We start from the raw sequence: 21,244 nt of genomic DNA on the forward strand, positions 1-21,244 counted from the left end.
ATATAGAGAGTAAAAACAAATGGAAACTCAGAGCAAAGAAAGGCATTGCATTTAGACTTATAAGATCACGGTTAGGTCTCTCCAGTGTATCACTGCCTCCTACATTAACCACCAAAGAGCTGTGCACTTTCTAAACAGAGCTTATTTCCTTCATCAGCAACAGGAATTAAGGGCAGCCAAACCTCAGAGCGCTCAGGACCCTGTAGAACAGGCACAGGCAATATTTTAATCTGTCTTCTGCTTTGGCATAAACACTGCTAATATCTCTCTGCAGCCCGCTACCACTGAGCCACTTCCAAGGCAGACAGGCACAACTGATAAAATTAAACTCACAAAGATTATTGCTTATCCCACACAACTGTCTACTCCTTAGGAAGCCCTCGGAGCACCATTTCTGATTCATGCTAATGAATTGCTCTAAAGAATTGTACCTTTGTGCCTGCATATACCCTGTAATATTCAAGGGTACCATAGTAATAGCCCTATGGAGTGTTTCTAGTGTAATCACAGAAAAATGACAAGATGACTGGATTACTCTAAGGAAGTCCTTGCCACAGGCTGCTATGGACATCTAAAAAGGAGCCCATAAATACTCAGAAGACAATTCTGTTCTGGATTATTAAATGTGACAATTCAGATGCAGCTGCTTATGCAGAAAGCCCCTAATCCTTTTTTGTGCCGAGATAGGAGTATGTGATCAAAGAATCACTCTGCCTAACCTTTACAGTGGATATACAGGGTTGGATGGACCCCTAGTCCATCACTTTAATCTGGGATGGCAGTCTGCCTGTTCTCGGCAAATCCATCTGGCTTTTTGATTAAAACATTAAACACCTTCACAAAACAAGCTGTTTTCACATCAGTTTGACCCAGTAGAGGCAGGGTGAAACAGAGCAGGGCTAGGTGACCACTAAATGGAGTTAATAAGTCATCCCTCCCATTTTCCCAGCACTGGGCAACTCAGAAGTGTTCATGACATTCGACCACTCTGTAATCACTCACTCAAAACCCACCCTGAATCCCACAGGGTAAAACATTCTTGCTGTCAGTACACTACTAACCAGGCATCCAGTGCAATTTTGCCTGTCAGAGATGAAGTCAAAACTTGGCACACCCAGGCACCAGATTATCAGTGAAGACTCTCAAAGGACAAACTTGTTCCTGGGCAGCCGAGTACAATTTTGGTGGTACAAAACAGAAAACACAAAGGAGGGACCTGTCCTCATTTGAAACATCCTTGAACCAACAAGGCAGATCTAATCCGTACTTACCACAGCACTTACAAACACTTTACTCCTGCTGTAGCCCACAATATTTAAGCACATACTTAAAATTAAATGTGCTTAAAATATTCCAGTGAATTTAGTCTATGGCACTATTATGGATAAAGAAGCCAAGAGGGCAGTGGGGGAGCAGGGCTAATGAGAATCCAAAAGTCAGTCCATAATCATTAAAGCTGTCTTTTTTTCAGAAATCAGCACGTTTCTATTTAGCTGGAAACCTATGCAAGACAGAAAGTTGTTTTAGGGAGATTAATATCCTACTGCTGCCTCATACAGCTAGAAATGCAGGTTCAGGAGAGGTGCACAGAGCTGCATGACAAGAGAACACTTGTAATTACAACAAACATAAAACAAATGAGGAATTTGTACAACACACTTCTATGAAGAAATCTTCTAATTAAACTTGGAGACATCATCTTCATTTCCGTGACCTGAGCACACACATCATTATAGCCTTGATTAAAAGTCTGTGTGGAAGAGCTGCACAGGCTTCAGGTTTCAAAGGAAATCTGGGACAGGGAAGAATGTGGAATCTTTGTATAATATATATATATATTCCTGTATTGATTCATATCTTTATGTCCTTGGCCATGAATATTTGTGCACAATTCAGCGTAATTCTGCAAAGGGTTTGTTCAGCCAGAAAATGAAGGAATACCTTAAAGCTGGAGCTCTCCTATTTAATGAAAAATGTATTTTAAAAGGTACACTTTGAAAACAACTGAAATAAGTTTGATTTCTGTGTTTTTCTCCCTTAAGGTTAAAGCTCATCACCTCAGCTCTGACACAAGCTGTGCTCCACTGGGAGCTGCCAGCAGTAAACATCTTGCAATCACCTTTGTGCAGAAAAACCTGTGTAATACTACAGAGCCCTCAGGCCTTCAGGAAACTGCATCTGTGCAAGACCTGGGACTGGAGGAGGATACACCAACACCTGGAAGATGGATTTAGGTACATTCAGGTTCCACGAGGGTTTAAATGTCCTCTCTAACCTAATACAGCAGGTGATTAGTATGCCCAACACAGCTACACTTGCAAAACTGGCTTCATTATAAACCACCCTTTTTTCTTTATCTCTTTTGTGCTCACACTCTCAATTTGTAGTGAATTTGCAGTTCGAATATAATTTTCCCCAGCTGGTTTGTTGCCAAAAATAAGTTTTCATTATTTCTTTTTGAGTCAGAGCATAAAAAGCTTCATCTGTAATTTGTAGCTGGGGGCAGAATAGTGCGAGTTACTCAATTTCAGTGTTTTGAAAATCATTCTTGCAGTTTGGATTTTCAAGAGCTTTTAACATAACAAATACCTTATATATTTTTTAAAACTCATATATTAATAAAGACTATTAGGCACTGTTAAGCATAGGGTTCAGCACATGTGCAGCAGAAACACATAGCTAACAATAAAAGCGAAATACAGATGTGGGATTTTTCACACAAATGCACTAATGTTTCATGCACACCCATTTAGAAGAGCAGCCGTATGAGGGTGAAATTCACTTATGGTCATCTAAGGGTCAGCTTTGCATAGGTATCACTTAAATCTCATTAAGTCTTTTTCTTTTGCTTAATTACTGCACAGCTTCCTATGGTTGTATGCTCTGGATTTCATACTGTGTATGAAATTACCAGTCAAATGTGTTTATCAGCTTTACACACAGCGCACTCAGCTCTAGTGCTCCTGGTGCTATGGTTTTCCCTTCTCCTTCCCCCTCCCCTTCCCATTCTTATTTCATTTTATCTTTGAACTTTAAAAGAGAAAAATACTCAATGTAAAACACTGCATCAGAACACCATTAAGGTGGCAAGGTTAAAAATCTCAGCAATACAGAAGTTACTGTTCCACTCAGCACATTAATTCTGATACACTGCACATACTTTATTTTAATTCCCATTTTTCTTTGCTACATGAATATTTTAGTAGATTAGTTCTAGTGCACTAAGATACAAAGCACGATGAAGTATGTGTTGTTTTTGGAGAAGGAATATTGCATATGACTAAAACTGTTCAACCTTAAAAGTCACTACCATCACTTGGACTTGTCTGTGGCACTGCTGACATAAAAAGCAACACTGTGGCAGGGGCAGGTCTTACTCTGCAGATATTGAGGTCTAGCCCCACCAGGGCTTCATAAACCTTGCTGAAATCTTTGTCCTTGTACCCTAATGTGGCAGAAAACAGATCAGCCACTGCCTTATAAAGGACCTTCTACATTTCTCCTGCATGCCTCTTCTCGTGCTCTGGTTGTTGAAACTGGAAGCAACCTAACAGCCTGCTTCTCACATACACATGGAAAAGCTCAGACATTGTTACTGTCCTGCAGTCTGATGGCATTCTGTTGGTGAGCTTTCTATGTCTCGGCATCTATACACACTGACTGACCAGCCCTGGAATTAATTAGGAACAAAGCAGAACCAGGACAAAGATTTCTTTCATTCTTTCTATTCTTTTCTTTTGCCAATGTATTTATTTTAAGTACCTGTTATTACTCTGACAACTTCTGGAAAATGTGAAGTATCTTGAGTCTGATTACATCTTTATATCCAGAGTATATATGGGATTATATTTGGGATATTACTAGTTGTACATGGACTACTTAGCAAGTCACTCTACAGTTAGGGTTGTTTCTTACTCTGCCCCAACACTAACAGTCTCCTCAGCTGGGCTGCAGAGACTCCTGAAGCTCACCAAGAACCACTCTTTGCCATGACTTTCGATTTCTTTCAGCTTAGTATGGTTGTATTGCTAAAAGCAGTCAGGCAGCAGAGGCTGCCTTACACACACTGCTGGCCATTGCAATTTCATACATAGTCCCACTCACCTGAGCACTCCCTGTGAAAATCCCCCTGTTGAGGGGCAGGGAGGAGTCCTTTGAAAACCCTTAGAAATTTTTCTGATACACTTGTAAAGATAGCAGTAACGTTATTCATTAATTGCTAATCCAGCTCTCCATGTAACATGCACTCACCTTTTGAATCTCCTGGTGAAAAACAGTATTTTTCTTCCCGTTTCCTATTGTTTAGTTTCATTCTAATTCTAGAGAAGTAATGCTTGCTCACTGCCAGTTTCTTCAGTTGGCTTGGGTTGCTTTTGTTCTCCATTCACTTCAGTGCAGGATTTGGTATTTTCTGTCTTCCTCAGTCAGATGGACTGTTTGTTAGCCAGTGTTTTACACCAGCTGAGCTCCTGAAGCATGCACTAATCCATCAGTAGAGGAAGTCTTCCGTGTTGGATAATTATCATAGCTGTATTGAAGTCCCAGTGTACAAGAAGTACGGGTTTCAACAGCTCTGAGCCGTATTTTCATGACCAACATCATATAAAATCATTGCACTGTTACTAAGTTACTAGAACGTTTTTCCAAGAGCAGGGTTGAGCTTTATAGTTTTATTGCATTTGCAATTGGTTTGGAACAGATCTAGTCAACTGAGATTGCTCCCTTCCCCTTATTTGATCTCTGCCCTTTTCTGCTATTGCCCTGAGCACACTTGATATCTTACACCGATGCAGAACGACTACACTGACAGCTACAAGAAAGAAATTTCACTGCTTGCAGAAGGCAAACTTTATTACATCTGTGAAGGGACCCCTAATTCACAACTCAATTTTATTGGTCATATATGGAGCACTAATCCTTTTTAAGACTTCTGACATCTACTCTTCAGTCATGATGCCTGCTGAAGTAAGAACTAAATTCAGACCCATAAGGCAAGATTATAACTGGAGGAAACACTGTCTAAAAAAGGGAAGTCCTTCCCAAGTCACCAAAATCATTACCCTGACAAATAGGCCTTTCAAATGAAATTCCTCTCACTAGCCCCTTTCAGCAACATCCTTTGCACTTAATTGGTAGAAAAATAAACAAATCCAAACCCCTAACATCCCACAACAATGCGGTGAGAAGTTAAATTTAGCCTCAGTTTCCAGTCTTGTTACAGCTCATGTTCATTAACCTCCAAGCTAGGAGCTGTTGGGAAATTACGTGCAGCAATTCTAACTGCAAATGAAAACGTTTTTCATTCAAGTTGGGCAGTGCACACCTTGATTGCTCTGAGTCACCAGTGCTTGGGCTTCCATTCCTTCCAGTGCCTGAGGAATGGCATTCCTTGGACCATGGCATCAGAAGCCCTGTGTGCTGCTGCTCACTTTGTTACCCGATTCTCCAAGGAGCAAAGAAAGTGCTAAGTGAATTAGGTGGTGAGTTGCCACCCACACCAGACAGACAAATGGAAGAATACTGATATCAAGTCATTGTTTTTAGTGAACTAGGCAGCCAACAGCAATGAAAACTGTCACAAGTCTCTGTGGCTGATTTAAAGCCACTGGTATAATTTGGAGCCTACAGGATCAGGCTTCCTTTCACTCCTCAGTAAAAAACAACCAAGTCTCAGCAGTGCAGTGCACTGTGGATGGCATGAGCAGCTCAGCAGAGTAGCCAAAGCACAGATTGGAGTCAATCCCTCAGGCTCCCTTCTAACTTAGCAACCAATTTACTCCACACGCAGCATGACACAGGGTAGGTGTTGAGGGTTTTTCAAAGCAGAATTGATCTGTGCACTCTGCAGCACACCTTGATCTCTCAAAAGCACTAATCTCAAAGGCCAGGTGTGGATTTGAATTCTGCTCCTGCCACAGAGCAGTAGCTCATAAACTACATGCACCTTTTTCTCCTCCTACACTTTGTCTTGGCTATATAGTCAATAAGGCTGATGGCCCAAAGAATGTCTTTTAATTAGCACATAAACAGTTCCCAACTGATCTTGGGTGATTTATAGGGACAACTGTAATAAATTTAAGAAAAAAATAAAAATAAAAAGACAAAACCACTGGTAAGTGCAGATGCAATTTCCCATTTTCCCAAATGTTATTTGCCCTTTCAAAGTGATGTTGTGAAACTGAGTATGAAACATTTACAGATGCTTCAGATCATTGCTTTCTGGTGGGTGCCATTTATAATCCAGGGAAGATGCTGCTATTCAGAAGTACTGCAGCTATGAAAAAAAAACAAACTAGGCTACAACAGCAACTAAATTTAGATTGATTTTTCTCATGTGCATGGGAAGAGGGTGGCATTACTCCTTCTCTGTTACACTCAGTGTACAATGCCCAGCTCTCTCACCACAGACCCTCGTGAAGAAAATAGAAAATAAGAGCTTATTCTCGCAGTAGAAGAATGTTCCACATCCAACCAAGGAGTGTGAATATTTGGGTTTGGATGAGGCCATACAGTACCTGCACCAAGAGGCTCTCTACCACAGGATACTCAGCTGTTCATTCCCAAGAGACACCCGATAGCTTCCCTGTTCCGAGTTGTCTACATTAAAAGCTAACTGGCAGCTTTTGCTAGTGAATAGTCTTGTTGCATATTTGTGCTTTAATCATCAAAACATTGTGTGACTTTGCTTCCTTTCATGCTCTGCTTCCACTGAAGCATCACCTGAACCTCGGGAACAGCCCCATGTAACTGAATATGTTTTCTCTTTTCCCATAGCAACCTCCAAAAGAACATGCAGTATAAACATTTCCAGTTAGACAATCACTTCAGCTCTGCTGAGGATCATCATAGGTGAGCAATGAGACAATCCGTTTATGTACAATCATTTGCAGGAACTTCACCATCAGTGGTACATTTCTTTTACGTGCAGGTGGACCGAAGGGTTGGCTGTTTGCTGCAGTCACATGTTACACTTCTTGTAAACCCCAAAATGTGGCTGCTGGAAAAGTTTTTGGGAGACTCGGGTAAGGGGCGACAGAACAGATTTGCCAGTGGTTGGTGCTGATGATCGTGGCCAGAAGCCAAAATCATCAAATTCTCAGAAAACCATGTGGGAAATTAAAGCAGTTTAAAATGAACAAGCCCTGAACCTTCCAATAGAGAAGATTTTTGAACTTCTTGAACACAAACAGTTCCCTTCCCAATTTCGTACAGTGTTTGACTCTTCCTTAAAAGCTGCTTTTGGAGTTACTTTAAAGGAAGTAAGAGAGGGAAAAAACTAGAAAATACTACCCACTTCCTCTTAATTCATTGTTTTAAAAAGAAAATAACTTGCAGTGTTCTAATGCATCAGGTCTTTTCATATAGCATGCCTATTACCAAGCAGCAGTTTGTTTCCAAAGGTGGAACAGTTCTCTTTTCAGTTTGCATCTTACAGAGCAAGCACCCAAGGAGAGAGCAGCATTTTTTTCCTCACAAGCAGACAACAAAAACCGTGCAGGAGGATTTGGTTTATCTATACGCAGTAGCCATGAGCTAGTCCTGGGTTGGAAAAGGTCATGGTATTATTTATGTTTCTAGGTCAGACAAAGATATCAAGTAATTAATTGCCAAATAGGACCATAAAGTTAGTTATAGGAGTGACATATTAATAGGATAATCTAACCTTAGCTCCTCTGGACACTCTGCATATGTGAAAACAGATGTTCCTTCAGACTCCCCCCTTCTCCTAACAGGGACCTAGCGCCTAGCTCTGTGTTGGACTCAGCCCAGGAGAAGGAATTTGTTACAACAGCTTATTCCCAGAAAACTCATTACCTGTTTCTTCCAAGGACAAGGCAATGGAAATGTCCCAAAGGGCTAGATCCTGCCTGTGGGTGCCAGATGGACCAAGGCTAGATGTCATCTACTTCTTTTCTCCAACATTTGCACCTAATTATTTCTTCCAATACAGTCTCCATTGTTTTCAAAGCTCTCAATGCAGGACTTCTTCCATCTCATTACAACTTTCTGTGTAGACTGTCCCCAAGTATATTGTCAGTGTGAGGCATGAAGCTATATTAGTCCAACACTTACTATTTTTAATTGGCTAAATCTCTGCAAGTCATCCTGAAACAATGTACTCAAAATTAGTCTTATCACACTATTTACAACCATTTAAATCTTTCTTAGAGTTATTATATCATGCGGTGAAAATCTTTGTTTTCCTGGCAGTAAACTGAGATGACAGACCCAGTGCCAATACAGAGGGATAGTCAAATTGCAGACCTTATGAAAAGGACCTCATAGTGCTCGCTTACCCTCACAAAACAGGAGATTTGAGGAAAGAATTCACACAACTGCAATACCGATATGAAAGGACACAGCTTGTTCAGAATGGACATGCAGGGAAAAATACAGGGTATAGCAAAAACGAAGACCTGCTCAGAGAGCCAGAAACTATAGGCAGAGAGATTTTCAACATGCTCTGTATAAAAATAAAGGCAAAGGAAGCAGGAATTGTACGGCAGCACACATCTACCTTGGCTTTCCAAACCAGGAGGCCAATGAGGATGGTGCCTTTTTTCCCCTAAACATCTCAAGAGTTGTCCAAAGCACAGGATTAGGAGTTAACACAGAGAGACATGCCTGGGAAGGCTGAGAAAAACCAGCCTCAAAGAGATGGGCTTATTAGAAATCTGTAGGTCTGGCTCTTAGCTTGAAGTCAGTGGGGCTCATAGTTTAATTTAGGATGATGAAGTAACAATCACATCAATCCATACACAACGTTTCTGTGGAATAACATTTACCCTCCAAGGAGCTGAACTCTGAAAATGATCTCTTGACCTAAAAAGTCTCAGTGACCCTTAATTATTCAACATTACCAAAAGAAAGATCATTCTCCCATTTCCATGGCAACGGTACGAGTGAACAGCAAAAGCTATCAAGGTCAGGCATATAAACTGAGAAAGAAAAGTCATTTTCTGTGTAATGGTTCATATGAGTTTTAACTGCAGTAGTGGCAAATAAATAGCCATATACTTGCTTGATCACCTGTCTCAAATGTACATAAGGGGTAAAAAAAGAATTGCTGAAGTACAGCAATCACTGCCTTGCTGTTTGAGTCTGACACGTGCTCTAGTGACTGCTGCTTTGGAGGGGAATGCACACTGCAGAAAAGCATTCAACTATACAGTGCTGTAATATGAGGAACCTGATTTCTTATGAAGCCAGCATTAAAGAAGCTGGTCTACATACAGCCTTTATCATGTTGATCAAAGTTCAGGTCGTAACTGCAGAAAAGCTCAGGTAGAAAAGTTAAAGAAATCAGAATTCCTGCCTTCTCCCAAGGACCTGCTGCACATGGAAAACATGAAAGAATCTTACTACCTCCCTACTGACCTACTCACAGCATCCAGGAGCTGCCGTGCCAGATCCTGTCCCCATCTCTTTTCGCTATCACCCTTTGCAACAGCTGTGACGTCTCCAGGAGCAGGTTTGCAGGCTTTGGCCAGCTCGGAGGTGCATGGCTGATGGGGACCTGTGCCAGTGCCAGCACCAGTGGCTGAGGCTCTTGGGGCTTCCTGGAGCCATCTCAAGCCCTTTTATTAAGATGCTGTAGTACTGGGTACAGCTGCAGTTCCATATACATTATGAAAATGAAAAACGTGGCCATTTCTGAGTTTCTGAGCTAGGGATTTGCTGCTTCTGTTGTTCTGTACAGTGGGCTCAGACAACAGCTCATGGTAAGTTCCTTGATGTGGCTCCATACATATTTTATTATTGCTTACTTTTTTTGAACAAGTAAACTGAGTCATTACTATCTCTGCTCACATGAGAACACCCAAGGCTGCTTTGTTCTGTTGCTGTATTTGGGTATTCCCTAGATTTTTAATATCTTTATTAAAATAAGGTAACTCATTTGGGAAGGCAGCTGGAGAAGCTGTGTGGACTCACAATAAACACAGCAGAGTTAGAGAACATGGCTCTTCATGGGGTGACTGCAGCACCTCCCTTCAAAAATCTCACTATTCCTGACATTCTCATACTTTCAGTTACCATCTGACTTACTCACTTTTTGATTATTTCTAATATTCCCTGAAAAAAAAGGGCATTTTACTCAGTTTCTTTCACTAAAATGTTTCTGCCTCACATCTATTTCAATTGAAAAGAATTGGGCATAATTTCCAATTTCTATTTCCAAACACCTGTAACATTGCTGCAGTTAAACACATTTTATTACTTACCTGAAGATAGTATATGAAAGTTAAAAAGGATTTTGATTCTAAAATAGGACATTTGCTTCATTGTAGTTACCTGTATTTTTCATTTATTTAATTTTACTTTGAGAGCATGCTGTCAGGAAAATACATAAATCACCCTTAGCTAAGAGCTCTGTCAGGCTGGGGAGTGATTTACAAGGATGCTTAGAGCTCTGCACAAGGTGCATGTTTAAATAAGCATTTACTTTCTGCAATGCCATAACTATAATATTTGTCTTATTATTCTGCATAAAGCTGACACAGAGTTCCAGGATTATAAATGGCACCAAGGATGTAAATGCAGCAGTTTGAGCAAACTCTTGAAGCTATTGCTGTTCACAATGAATTGCACCATTTCGTGATCAACGACCAGCATTTAATTGTTACCCTGGTTCAGGCATAAAGCTCTGACTCATGACACTGCACTTCTCCCTACCAGTACTTCCATGGCCTGAAATCTGATCTATAATTAGGGCATTTCTAAAACAAAAGAATATGAACTTCAAAGCTCCGTTTCACAGCAGATTTTCAAAAGCTGAACCTTTTTTCCAAAAAGAAGACAAGCTGTTCTTTAGACATGTTGGGGGGGGGGGGGGGGGGGGTGACACCACACCTGCATTGTTCCCATACATCACTATATCTATCACTAACAACATCTTTGACCCAACTCCTGAGTATGCTGGCACCTTGTATACCATAAAAGACTCATCAGGAATGATTCAGCCTTTGGCATGAGAGTTCTGTTCTCATTAAATGCCATAATAAATCCTGATTTGACTTAAGGAGGTCCTATCTCAGTGCAGTGCACCCGCAAGCTCCTACAGAGAGTAGCTTTCACCTGCAGCAACTGCTCTTAGCATCCTTCAGGGACTGCTAGGGTGAAACCAAGAAACTGAATAAGCACAACATAGGATTCTAGACACTGGAGGTGGGAAATAGCTGAAGGGTGGCTTGATGTGGCCCTTTCCCTCATATCCTTCCCTTCTATTACTGACTCCATCATGCTAAAAGCAGTTTTATCACAGGGAGTTAATAATCAAGTTTTAATCAACTTCATTCCTGCCTTCCTGAGACTCGGATATGAAAACAACAAACCTGCCTAAATGTACCTAATGAAAAATATTTTATCCTTATACTCAGAAAATCCAGCATCTCTTTAATACCAAGTTTTCCTAGTATATTTTGTACCTGTATGTTGTATCTCAGTGCCCTTCCTACCACAAGACAGAAATAAGCACATGAGTATCAGAGCCGCTTGTTCCTTTGAGCCCATGATCAACAGGCCCTGATCACACTGGAGTAGTAAATCCTGTTGAAGGAGAAATGACAGAAAGCAATTGCCACAAAGGATGATTTTGTCTCAGAAGGAGACAACTATGAACAAAATGGGCTGCGCAAAGACTCACAATGTTATCTTTGCCAACTCAGCCACAAGGCAGAATCCATTGTCACTCCTGGCACCAGAATTAGCCCTGCAGGCATTTGTGTGACCACTTATGAAAGCCATTCAAGGAAAGACAGCAGCTCTCCAGGTGATCAACTCCACTGCTTTGCAACTCCCTTCCCACTACTGGAAGCTTTAGGATATTTGAGTTTTAAGCCTATTACTAGTTGTCTTTTTTTACTGTGTTTTGCAGTAAATGCAAACATAGCAGCTATATTTTACATACTTTAAAACTTGTATTACTCCTAGCAAGATGTGCCTGAAATCCACCTGAATAATCACAACATGGCCTGGAGCCTTTCTCCAGTGCTGTGACTCTTAGCATATGTGGTAAAGAAAGCACTACACCATTACTGTCATTATTGTTGCTGAAAGATTAGCACTTCCTCATTAATACTCTCATTGGCAACATTCAGACCAATGTTATTTTTAGTCTAAAACTCTGAATCTAATAAAGAGATACCCAAATTGCATTTGTATTTGTCATATTCAATGAGCCAAAATTTAATTAGATTGAAGACATTATCATTGGCAGAAGCACTTGAGCTCACTAACTGTCATTGCTTAATACTTTAATTTTAATTATTTCCTTTATTGCCAGTCAGTTCTCCTCCTACCAACAGTTTCCATGAGCTGCATCACTCATGCTGTTTGAAGTCATGTTCAGTGAACACGCTTCCTTACAATTAGAAATTGTCAGAGGAATTGCTGGAAGCAGATCTGGCCTGCCACACTGTTCTCGTTCAGCAAATGGGAAAAGCTCTATTCCCCTTCAGCAGAGCACACAAAAGTAAGGAGTTCCATTTATCTGAGGGTTGCAGTGTAGCATGTGCCACCCAGAAAGGCACAGAAAGGATTTTCTAATGCTATGGATTTTGAATCCCCATAGACTTTCAGAAGAGTTTGAAGATTATAATAACCTGCTCTTCATCCCTCTTGGAAAGGGAAAAAAAGAAGAAAAAGAAATTCTCTAATGGTCTCCCAAAAGGGTGAAGTTCAGTTGTGGAAGGAGATGATGGTATCTCCTTTGGCAGGAGAGCTCTCATGAGAGCTTTGAGCAAGTGCCGTGATTGACAAATAAGTTCTGTGATAATGAAGGGCTGCACAGAATCCTTTGGAAGAGAAGTCTTTGGAAACCAAATGACACGAAACAGGAATGGACTCACAAGAACTAAATGCAACAAATGCACAGGATCTTGCAGAATAACGCCTGATGCTGAAAGCACCATAACCATCAGCACTACCCACTAAGCTTGGAGGCGGGCAGCGTGTTTATAAACACAGTGAAACAGTGATGCAGAGTCATGGCATGGAACAGATCATTGATTAAACGGATGAGCAATTTGCCACAGTGCATTCGGCTTGCTGCAGGGATATAATAGATGGCTTTGCGAAGTGCTTTAGAATGGTCGATTACACGGTTAAACCATACAGATGTCTGTGGCATCAGGAGCTTCTGGAGGACGGCCCTCTTCTATTTGTGTATGTCAAAGACAAAATCCTTCTGTACAGCTTACTTGGTTTCAAATAACCAAAGTAAGGGTGGGATTTGCATTAAACCCAAATACTCTGCTTTCAGTTTCATGCTGAATGGCTGATGCTATATTAAAAAATGCTGAATAAACTAACCCAAGATCTTACATGACTTGCTTGCCCTGCTGAGTTCTCCTTGCTCCTGTGCACTGCAGCTACTGCCATTTGTTCCGATTTTCAGTCATTAATTTAACTAAGCAGAAAGAATGTTTTTCCTTCACCTAATACAGAACTAAGAGACTGTTTTATTATTTTACTGAGTGAAGATTAAGCTTTGGGGGATGAAGGAAATATAAATGAAAGAAAGAAGAATGGGGTAAAAAGCTAAGAACTATCTCTAATTTTGCCGTAATTGCTTTCTCTGTGGCTGATGATGATAGCTATCACTGCTGGTTCATCAGCTTCCAAGTGTACACTTTAGAAAAAAGATGGAGGTTTTTCCAGCTCACTGGGCTATTTCAGAACAAGCAATGAGAAAGTATTCAGTAAGACTTGGACTTGGCATTTTAGTCAAGAAAAGTTAACGAGACTGCCTCTTCTAGACAATATAATGCAAAAGTGACTCTGGCTGGCAACGTGCAGTGGTGTGGCTAAGCGTGGTTTCTGTTTCTAGACTAAAACTGCTGTTCCTGCAGCAGAGATGTGCTTTGCATTTCTCCCTCTGTTATGATTAACATTAGTCTTCATGCAAAACTAAGATCTCTGAAAAGTATTATTATACTTTAACCTTTGTAATCCAGGAGACGCGTAACTCACGTAATCAAACAACTACCTGTGACAGACTCAATCAGGAAAGAGCTCTCCCCATGGGAAATGAAACGTGCACATTTCCAAAACACTGTCAGCACTGGATCTCTTTTCTCACTGTGTCAGAGAATAACTTCCCAACTAAACATAGCAATGAGACTTTAAAGGAGTGAAGCAGCAAGACAAAAGCTGCGTGAGTCCCAATAAGAGTTAATGAATGCACTGAGTTCAAATAAGACTTTACATGCAGCAGAAATAAGTAAGAAAAATAATTCAAATGGTCCATAACTGAGAAATGTAATCATGTGGCTTTTCAAGCACGTGAGCAATTCCATTAATCTGCTTTACTTGCATTAGAGAAACTACTCATACACGTAAACTCAAATATATGATTAATTGTTTCCCTAACAGAAGAATGGCTAATGCAACTAAATGTTGTATGCATGCATTTAAATGTTTCAAGACACTTCATTCAGCACCTTATAAGCTAAAACATTTAAATTTGCTTTTGGTGGAAAATCTGTTCCCTGGATGCAAAACTTTCTCAGAAAGCAGCATTTGAATTGTTACACAAAAGTATTTTGCTGAGAGTCAATAGCTGATCATCTAATGAAGGGCTCCAATATAATCAGTCACAACCAACTGAAAGAGCTTGTGTTCTACACGTGTTTAGTATGCTGCAAAAACAATACAAAAAAAGCGTTCTTAAATAAAATCAAGTAATAGATGGGGGTGAACAACAATTCTTTGCTCAGCTCTTAACAGTAAACTGCACTTGCAGAATACAGTTTCCGAGACTAAAAAAGTGACTATTTTCACACACATGCAAAAATTCGTTCACCAACAAGTACTTACTGTTCGGATTGTCACAGGACTCTATTATGCATTTCTTAGCATCTCTGATCATACAATGATTATTAATTGTATTCATTCTGCCTGAAAGTACTGGGTGTTTTGCAGCTTATGTACCATAATCCCATATTTTATTTTGGGGATGCTGTTATTATTTACTCTGAACAAACAGACATGTCCACACCAGTATCTCTGAAACTAGAATAAAATGTCCAGCAAGATGATGTCTGAGATGTCCACTGTGACAAGCAGTGGCTGAACCTGAGGTCAGTCAGTCGATAATGCGCTGCACCTTATGCTGGGTGAAATGTAAACAGGGAAGATAAATAATAAATTAATTTTATGATAAAAAATGAATTTTATTCACAGCTTCCTTTTCTGTTTTAGCTTTTAAACATGAAGTTTGACAGATGCTGCCTTCAGAGCAGAGCACTGGCTCACCCTGATGCATATTCTGTAGTCATGTTTGAGTCAGCATTTGAGAGGACCTGTTGCCATATGGAAAATCAGGGACAATTACTCTAAATAATTACATCAGTTTACTGCTGCCTGTTGCCAAGAGAAACAAGTCCTGTTGGTAATATCCATTTGTGTTGCCAAGTAACTTAATCTGGAGGGGAAACTAAATATGCTCCAGTACTAGCATTTCCCTAACAATAAATATCCTTTCTAACTGATATCATCATGGCTCATAACCACATCTTTGTCCTGGTAATTTCCTAAGGAATCTCTGCTAAGTTATGGGTTGGTGACCTCAGAGGTACAAGTTATCACACCTCCTTGAGACGTGCTTGGAGATGGTATCCAAGTACAAATAGGGCAGTCTAGGCTTCCTTCCCTAGTCTCTGGGGAGAAAATGGAACTTTTTAAGGCGAGTGAGATTTAACAGACTAAATGAACTGCATGGCAGAAAGCAGATGGTTTTGTATTGATGAGGAGGCCCAGGGGAGATGGTGTTGGCTTTACTAAGCTCTGGAGCTAGAGAAGACAAATCCAGGTTAGGCGCTGTCCCACCCAGGCTGCCAGCAGAAAGGGAAGCCAGTCCTGGTTAGCATGTTTAAACTTTTCCTTTGGCAGCAAAGCCTGGCCAGAGCGAGCCTGTTCTGTAAAACCTGTAGGCTGGGATTTTCAGACTACAATGCTGTTTGTATTTGAACTCAGCACAGCTGCAAGTGTGAGTGAGGCCTCTTACTCAGGAGCTTAAAGCAGACAGAAATACTGGCTGGAGTTACCAAGGGAAGACAAACTGGTCCTGGCACCTCCCTCATGCTCCTGCCACAGGCACTTGCGCTGTTCTTCAGCCAGTCCTGCTACGCCTTTCAGGTCATCATCACTCATAAACTTCAAAACCCTGCTGTTTAAGTGCCGTCATCCAAATTGTTATAGACAGCAACTTACTGTTTCTCATTGTGCTTTCCATTTGAATTTCATTCCAGCTAGAAAAGACAGCACCAGAATCCCTCTTTTTGTCCCTCTCAAGTTTACTGCATTGAGCAGGCTTCCCCTCCTCAGCTGCTCACACTGCAATTCTTGTCTTCTGTCTTTAGCTTTCTGAAACCATTGAACACAGCCCTAAAGAAACCACTTCTGCTTTATGCACCACTTCACCGCAGCAAACAACTGCAACGTGGTGACAAGCGCTTTCTTGTCTCACTAAAGTCACTATGTGCCATTTTAATTCAACTGTTTCTAAAAAGTGCTTGATAAATTCTAACATATTGTAGCTTCCCCATAGCTAATAACATGAACAGCACTATTCAGATGGATGCCTGACAGGCCCTTTATTTAAGGCTTATATTACACAAAACACTTTGCAGTCTTAAGTGATTCCTCCCTAATCCAATTGAACTTGTTGATTCAAAACCTACCCTGCAGTCCCTGATGATGGTGACTTGACAGAAACTACAGAGCTTCTTGTGATTTTCTGTTTTCTGTGTGCTGTCACCGATTTGTTTGGCTGTGCTTATGCACTCTCACATGTTGACAGCCTCTAATCAACATCTAGGACCCTGTGGTGGTTGGGGGTATGGGGTGTTTTTCACTATGAAAACCATATCCCATGCAGCTGTCAGAACAGAACCCTTTTTTTTTTTGTTCTCTTCTTTTTTTTTTGGAAAAAGGTACCACAGAGAATGACTTCACAATGCACATACAAACTTCCCACCTGTACGAGGAATGCTGATGGCAAGAAAATGAATTCCAGTGTTACAAAGGCCTTATCTTCACCTTTGTTCCAACAGACCAACTTTGTCCATGACATCCTCTGTACATGAAACCCCTAATTCTTCATGCCTCACCAGTATGTTGAATCAGGGTATAAATACTCTCTGATTTGGACAGCCCTTCTCATTTCAGATTTTTTTCAGAGGACCCCTTTCTATAATGAGATCTACAGAAGAAGGGAATGTTCTGCTGTATTATATTGTTTACCTTCAAGTATATTTTATAGAATTAATTTAATTCTGTGAGGAAAACTGTTCTGTCAGAGCAAATTAACCATTGAATGCTTCCAGATGTATCTTCCCACTGATTATCATTTGTCTCTATTTTTTTAGGTCAAATCCTTAATCTGTATTTTAAAAACTACCTGGCACAAGGAACATTTTCAACCAGGGTGTCTGGAGAAGTCACATTTTCAGTACAGAGCTCCGCCATTCCACATCTATAGTGATAATATTTGAACCAAGAACATATTCTCCTGATTAAATGGGTTTCATCTTACTCCCAGATCAGCCACTCAAACCATTTTACTTGCATAAACACACATAGTTTTCTTTAAAAAAAATAACATGTATTAGTGTGCAGGGCACAGCATGTATTGAATCAATTCTTTGTAATACAAATAAGGAAATACATAAGTACATAGAGAAATCTGTGTAGCTTCTCTTGTACTAATGGAGGTTGTTCCTTTGTCATCTCAATTCTAATAATGTGTACAAATTGGCATTGACAATATACAGTTATTTGCTTCCTAAAGTCCTAATTTCCTATGTGTTTCCGAAGGTCACAGGGACTCAGCAAACCTGAAATAATCATTTTAATTCCCAGTCTTTTTATTTCACTACAATGCAATTATCTTATAGATTTTTATGTAGACTTATTTACTGGTTTTCTTTTCCTGTTGGGTAAGTATACAGTAACTAAATTAACTTCAATTAGGTAACTAACACCAATAGTTTTAATGGCATTTTAAAAATTACATAAGTAATCCAAACATAAAAATTATTCTTTACGATACCATTTCAGAGCAGTGGCACCAAATCCTTACCATACAATAGCCTATGACTCAGAAGCATTAAACACATCATCACATTTTCCTTCTACCTAAGTTACATATTCCTTGAGTTACATACAGTGTCCTTTTTTTCCTTTTTATATTTGGACTAAAGCATCTTTAGAAGATAACAAAATACAAAACGGAATATTCAGCATCTTTATAATCAGTGTATTAAATTAGGTCTTTAGTTATACATATGCAACCCTATGGCTTTTAGAAATCAGAATTTTCCCTTTTGTATATGCACACAATGATATGTCTGTCTTGTGTTTCCCTTCTAGCCTTGCCAGTAGAGTATTTTAAAGATGATACACTCTCAGACAAGCCATCATCCCAAGAAGCCCGAAGCACCTTGATATAGAGACCCACTTGAATTTAAGCACACATTTAAATCCAGCATAAGTCTGTGCACTTTTCAGTACCCAGAGAGTCTTAAAGATAAGTGTATGCCTAATTTTTATGCTGAAAGGGGGCTAGAAGCAAGGTGTATCCTCTGAAGGAGCAGAATATTTGCAATACCCCAGTACAGATTAATGATGCTCTTTGAATACAGCAGGAAGAGGAAAGCCTCCATTAACAAAAGTGCAGACCATGAATCAACAAATGCTGGTAACTGTAATAAGCAAGAAAATACTTCAGCTCATGGTGAACCACCATTTTCATCCTGTGCTGCATTTGGCTTTCAGATAATATAGGTTAACTGGCTGCACTGAAGAGAATGACATGCCATCTTTAACATTACTTGCCTTTTACTGAAGAGGAAGGATGTCAGTGTTCTGGGAGAACTCCATGATACATGTCTGTATGATACAACACTGCTAGTGTGAAATTACTAGTTATAATATAATTTGCATGAGAAAAACTTACTTGAAGGCATTGGCATCTCCATGGACCTTGTAGTTGTCTGCACTGATTCTTGAGATAACTCTTGTGACAGCAATGAGAATACCAATATTGACCTGAAGAAGGAACAAGACTTGGTTAGGACAGTGAGTATCGACTCTGTCAGAGGTGCAGACTGCCCTCAGAATGTATTGTACAAATACAACAGAAAATAGGAACTCTCTGTGTTGTATTTATTTGGCAAACGAGGTTTCCAACTTTGGACTGGCATAGCTTGAGTCTTGTCAGTGGATTTCCCTCTTGCTGCAGAGGGTTTTTTCTGCTTCTGCTTTCTTTCCTTCAGGAACAGTCCTTGCCTGTCTAGGATAAGGCTGGATTGATAGATTGCTTCACAGCTAAAGAAGTGCTCAGCATCCCTACTATACAAATAAATACCTTAATAGTCTACTACCAGCTGACAAATCAGACAGAAACTTCAGTGAGCAGGGCCATGTGTCTGTGTGCTCTTTGGTTTCGTGTTTGCATGTGGACAGACTTCAGAAAGCACTTCCCAGTCAGCAATTCCTGTTTCTTACTGAAGTCTGTTTGCAATTTAAGCACGAGATTATTTTAAAAAAGCAATGAGGAAAAGCCTGAACTCTGCTTTTCTAAAGCCCTGCTCTTTTTGATGTCAGGACCAACGAAATGAAAAGAACTCCCACCAGAAAAGTAGGAAATCTTGAAAAGACTAAGGCTGAAAATGTCTAACAAAAGAGAGTTTGCTCTGGCATCACAGGTGAATAAAGAAGAAAATCTTTACCACTTAAAGGAAATGTGGCAAAGATTGTCTTGCTGTGCAAGGACCTTGGGTTTAAAGAAAAAAAGGGAGAGAACATTAAGGTGAAAGATGCATTTTCCCCTTCCTGTCCGGAGTTACACATCTGCTGCAAAGCTGAGATTTAGCATCAAGTTAAGAACAAGGGTAGACAAAACTATGCTGAACTAAAGAACAAAAAGAGAAGATTTAAAATCGTGCTGTTGCTCAGTTAAAATTCAATCACTGTATCCTATTTTGACACATATATTGTAATTCTCAGGATGAGAGGGTGAATTACAAAATGTCTGACAGCAATGGTTTCATTGGTATGTTTCAACTCTGACCACTCTTAATTTTAGATTTCTAAGGGCAGATCATCACCTGTGTAAAGTAGGAACATATCTGTGATAGTTCATTTCTGCCACAGCTTTTTAGCCTGTTCAAAGAATACCTGACAGCCTTTCAATTACAAGTGCACTTGTTCAGTCAGCTTTACAGAGAGGAATGAAAGGTGAAATCAAAGGCCTTGGGATCATTTTCCCTATTCCCACCAAATCATATTTCGTAAATAACTTTTGTAAATTTACTGAGGTGGTAACAGGCATTTTTGAGAAACCCATTTATATGCTAAATATGCACATTAACTGAAGCAGCAAATGAGGAACCTGACCAAGTTGAACTCTCTCTTCCCTCTCTTCTCCAAACTGTCCAATTTTCTGACACATTGACCAAATGACCATCATCATTACTCCAGCTTTCATGGGAATTACACAGAAAATGCCTCTCTATACCCTTAACTTCTTTCCCGACATACTCTCTTTCAGCAGCCTTTTATAGTCTTTTATCCAAAGTATCAGTCACTTTATTAGTCACATTTTGACACCTCCTTGTGGATGTCTCACTGACAGTTCAAGTTTACCCTGCCACAGTCCAGAATCCCTTTGTCTGATGACTGCAAACACTCCTGCCAGCTTTACTAAACTCTAATGCTTTCCTCCGTTCCCAATTCTTTTTAGATACTCCTAGCTTTTGCTTTCTGCATAGCATTTTTAAAAATACACAAATTATGACTAAATAATGTACATTAAGGTACTCTCCCCAAAAGTGAAGCCTCATTCTTCAACTTCTAAATTTCCTACATCCCACAAAAACCAATGAAAGTTGTGAATGATCAGCACCAGCACCTGAGCACTCAGCATCTTGTAAATTCTCTCTGTACTGGACATGAAAGGTAAAATCTGGTCATGAAAACAGCACAAGCAGGATAGTCTTGAAGGAGACAAAAATTTGATGGCTTTCTAAAGCACAAAATGTCCAGCATTTCTGGCTGAATTTTAGTTTCTTCATATAAAAGACATTAAATTGAAAGTTAATTTCCTAGGAATTCTGGATGTCCTAAAGTGGAAATTTAAAAAGGCCTAGAGTTTCTCTTGTGCAGTCAGTGTGAATACGTGTCTTTCCAGAGAGCATGAGTAATACATTTAAAGATGAGAAGGAAACATTGTGCTCTCACT

At 39.9% G+C, this 21,244-nt stretch overlaps 1 protein-coding gene and 1 long non-coding RNA gene across 4 annotated transcripts in view; one reads left to right on the top strand and one right to left on the bottom strand.

The window, feature by feature from the left end:
• Positions 1-2,636, top strand: part of LOC134170282 (uncharacterized) — a 61,531-nt gene extending 58,895 nt beyond the window's left edge. The window contains exon 2 of the long non-coding RNA XR_009967202.1: positions 2,043-2,636. This is a non-coding gene — a long non-coding RNA (uncharacterized LOC134170282). The remainder of the gene's footprint in view (positions 1-2,042) is intronic.
• ADGRD1 (adhesion G protein-coupled receptor D1) overlaps positions 1-21,244 on the bottom strand; it is a 142,139-nt gene that overhangs the window by 7,963 nt on the left and 112,932 nt on the right. For all 3 annotated transcript variants that reach the window (XM_062631585.1, XM_062631586.1, XM_062631583.1), the window contains one exon: positions 18,959-19,050. In XM_062631585.1, the coding sequence (XP_062487569.1) occupies positions 18,959-19,050 (92 nt within the window). The remainder of the gene's footprint in view (positions 1-18,958; positions 19,051-21,244) is intronic.

Source organism: Pezoporus occidentalis, unplaced genomic scaffold (genome assembly GCF_034315485.1).
Source record: "Pezoporus occidentalis ecotype Australia unplaced genomic scaffold, CSIRO_AGI_Poc_V1 ctg37, whole genome shotgun sequence".
Lineage (NCBI taxonomy): Eukaryota > Metazoa > Chordata > Aves > Psittaciformes > Psittacidae > Pezoporus > Pezoporus occidentalis.